This window comes from Octopus bimaculoides, chromosome 27 (assembly GCF_001194135.2).
Source record: "Octopus bimaculoides isolate UCB-OBI-ISO-001 chromosome 27, ASM119413v2, whole genome shotgun sequence".
Lineage (NCBI taxonomy): Eukaryota > Metazoa > Mollusca > Cephalopoda > Octopoda > Octopodidae > Octopus > Octopus bimaculoides.
Window position 1 is genome coordinate 18180984 of NC_069007.1, and position 3519 is coordinate 18184502.

The 3519-nt window shown below is 38.8% G+C and overlaps 2 protein-coding genes across 4 annotated transcripts in view; one reads left to right on the forward strand and one right to left on the reverse strand.

The window, feature by feature from the left end:
• Nucleotides 1–3519, forward strand: part of LOC106870157 (collagen alpha-1(XII) chain) — a 490284-nt gene that overhangs the window by 460459 nt on the left and 26306 nt on the right. For 2 of the 3 annotated variants that reach the window (XM_052977220.1, XM_052977219.1), the window contains exon 2: nucleotides 480–1037. The exons of the other annotated variant lie outside the window; for it this stretch is intronic. In XM_052977220.1, coding sequence (XP_052833180.1) covers nucleotides 480–1037 — 558 coding nt within the window. The remainder of the gene's footprint in view (nucleotides 1–479; nucleotides 1038–3519) is intronic. 3 annotated transcript variants of the gene reach the window in all.
• The window catches only part of LOC106868389 (uncharacterized), a 437000-nt gene that overhangs the window by 426632 nt on the left and 6849 nt on the right, over nucleotides 1–3519 (reverse strand). The window lies entirely within an intron of this gene.

The following is a 3519-nucleotide window of genomic DNA, read 5'->3' on the forward strand; positions in this document are numbered from 1 at the left end:
TATATATAATTTCATGTCTCTTCCCCTTCAGTAAATTCCATCCATTTTCAGCGAGAGTAAAGCTTTATGCGACTGTCTTCGTCCATACACATCACATGTCCAAACCAACACAGTCCCCTCTTTTCCACACTTCTTCTTATGCCTAATGTTTTCTCAATACACAAGTACTTTATCTTACATGCACTCTGATGTTGAACATCCAACAGAGCAAATTAACTTCACTCCTCTCTAGTCTTCGCATGTCCATTTCAAATTTTCACTACCATGTAGCATTGCCCTTCATCTACAATAATCTTACAATCTGCATCTTTACGCAAAGGGATCTTTTGTTGCCAGCAAGTATAATGGCTCTCTGAACTTTCTCCATCCTATTTTTATTCTAGCAGTTATAATTTGATAACAATCAAATGCATAAATTTAATAAGAATTTAATATTTACAGATTCATAAACATAAGTTTGATTTTAAATATATTTCCAGATTGCGCCAGTGCCCAGATCGACCTTGTTTTCCTTATTGATTCATCCGGAAGTGTTGAAAAGCCTGACTTTGAGAAGACAAAAACTTTCTTGAAAAATATTGTGTATAACCTAGACATTAGTCCAGAAAAGACACGTGTTGCAGTGATTAGATTTGCAGATACACCTAACGTATCATTTTTCTTAGGAGACCACAATACGAACTTTGCAGTAAGAAATGCTATTGACGCTATCATTTACGATGGTACTGGAACTGCTACGGACACTGCTCTTGACAAAGCACGTACCAGTGTCTTCACAAATACAAGAAAATCTGTTGCTTCCAAAGTTTTAGTTTTGGTGACTGATGGAAAGTCAAATAATGAAAATGAAACAATAGCGGCGGCTGAAAAACTGAAAGATGATGGCGTCACTATATTTACGATTGGAGTTGTCAATCCAAAAGTGTCTGAGTTAATTGCAGCAGCAAGTGAACCCAGTTGTACACATTTCATCAACTTGAAAGGTTATAATGAGACTGATTTTATTGTGAAGAAATTTAGATCTGATTTTTGTGAAGGTAAGTCTGGCGTCTTATAATTGTCATTATCATTGGTAGGCGGCGAGCTGCCAGAACTGTTAGCATACTCAACGAAATAGTGGTATTTCGCCCATCACTATGTTCTGAGTTCATATTCCACCGTGGTCGACTTTACATTTCATCCTTTCGAGGTCGATAAATTAAGTACCAGTCAAGTACTAGGGTCGATGTGATCGACTGGTCCTCTCACCCAAAATTTCAAGGCCTGTGCCTGCATTAGAGAGTATTATTAGTGGTCGTTTGTCAGCCGGGCGAAATGCTTAGCGGTGTTTCGTCTGTCGCTACGTTCTGGGTTCAAATTCAGCAGTGGCTGACTTTGACTTTTATCCTTTCGGGGGCCGATAAATTAGGTACCAGTGATACACTGGGTTCGACTAGTCCCCTTCCCCAAGATTTCAGGCTTTGTGCCTTTAATGGAAAGAACTATTAATGGTTGTGGTGGTGGTTGTTCTTGTTATTCCTGATGCAGCAGCATAGCTGTGTTTGAGAAATTTGTTTCCTAACTGCACGGTTACACGTTCAATTCCACTGCATGGCAGCCTGGGCAAGTGTCTTCTACAATAGCTTTAAGTTGGCCAGAGTCCTGTGAGTGAATTTGGCAGACGGAAACTGAAAGAAGCCCGTTCTTTACATGGATATATGTAAATGAGGGTCACTGCCTTACAAGTATTGCCATTCGCTTCCAATATTTTCTGAAAACCATGTCTGGCCGTGGGAAAATATCGGAAACTGATGAGGATTGGTGACCGGAAGGGCATCCTGTTGCAGAAAAATGTGCATCAATAAACTGCATACAACCCATGCGAGCATGAAATAGTGAATGTTAAAATGATGTGATGATCATCACGTTATTTGTGTGTGTGTGTGTGTGTGTGTGTGTGTGTGTGTGTGTGTGTGTGTGTGTGTGTACATATAAGTTTTATATACATACACACGCACACACAAGGGGTGTTCTTTAAAGATTTCCTCTAACCTACTTCCGGCTATTGTTGTTGGCACTCCGTCGCTTACGACGTCGAGGGTTCCAGTTGATACTACAATACACAAAACAATAAAATCCCTTTAATTTATACCCGCTGACTCGGAAGCCTCCTCTGGATCCCTAGCTTCAGCGACAGTTGTGAACTTGGGACCTAACAGATGACCAATTATAGCACTTACGCAGCATACCTATTGGTTTAGGTCATCGGCGAATTAAACCCCTCATATTCTTTATATATGTATATACGTATAGACATTCCTTATGTATTCTTTATGTATGTATACGTTCTAGCTCACTTCCGCTGTTTACAGCAGTGCTTGGAAGGAAGGTGTGTAGCGTGTGATCGTCGCATTGACCATGACAGTGGAAGTTGTCATGGCGATACCTGCTCAGAAGCCTACGAAAAGTTGCAGAAAATGTGCGGAGAGGAGTGTATGTGTTGCACACAAGTGTACGAGTGGTTCAGACATTTCCAAGATGACCGAACAAATGTCGATATTGAAAGATAAATATAATTTAAATATATACAATGCTTAAAAGCAATCTTTCAGGTTGAAACACACAACATGCGTGGGTTTTATTTGTAAAAATGAGTAAGGATGTTGGTCTATGAGAGAACATGAGAAATAATGTGAAGAAGATGAAATGGTTGAAGATGACGTAGAATGGGAAAAAGAAAAAAAACAATAAGTGGAATGGAAAAAAAAAAATTTTAATAAAAGAGAAGGAACCCAAGAAAGAAAAACAAGAGTTACATCCCCTTAGAATTAAAACAGGAGTTACATCCCCTTAGAATTAGAACAAGAGTTACGACTCGTCAAAGTCAATGGCGGAAGCATATCCTTCTTCAATCTGGAGGTAGAAAAACGTTACGGTCAGTTAATATGTAAACAGAAGATAAAACACAGTTTGTGGATTCGCCAAATTATCTCCCTTAAACCATTTCTGATGGCAAAATTTATGGCGAATGGGACAGAGGAATCTCTAGTCTGTTTCCAGTCTGCGGGGTCTTTTTTCGGCGCTGATCGGCAACTGGAACCCTATAACTCTAGCAGATGGCATCTGAAATGGGGACATAGGCAATAAATCTCTCTTCTAGCATTTAATTTAGCACTTAAAAGATTCAGGTGCACCCATAAAAGGTTATGTAATTCAAAATATAAACAATAACAAACCATAAAATACGTTTTTATTTTTCAAAATGGAACAAAACAGTGAAAGGGAAAATAATGTTTATTTTTGTCTACTTCCACTTTATTTATATTTGTAAAGTTTCCTCCTGCTTTGATCAGATCCTCAAAATTAATCTTAGGTAACACATCTGCATCTACAGTTATTCGAGATAAAGGCATCCCAAATATTATTCTAGCAAGCTTAAAGTGATTTCTTTTGTGCCGTAAACCATTTACCATTTCTGTGGTAACCCTCACCCCTCCTTCCCTTGATGCCCCGAGCACGAGCTTATTTTGCTTAATGGTT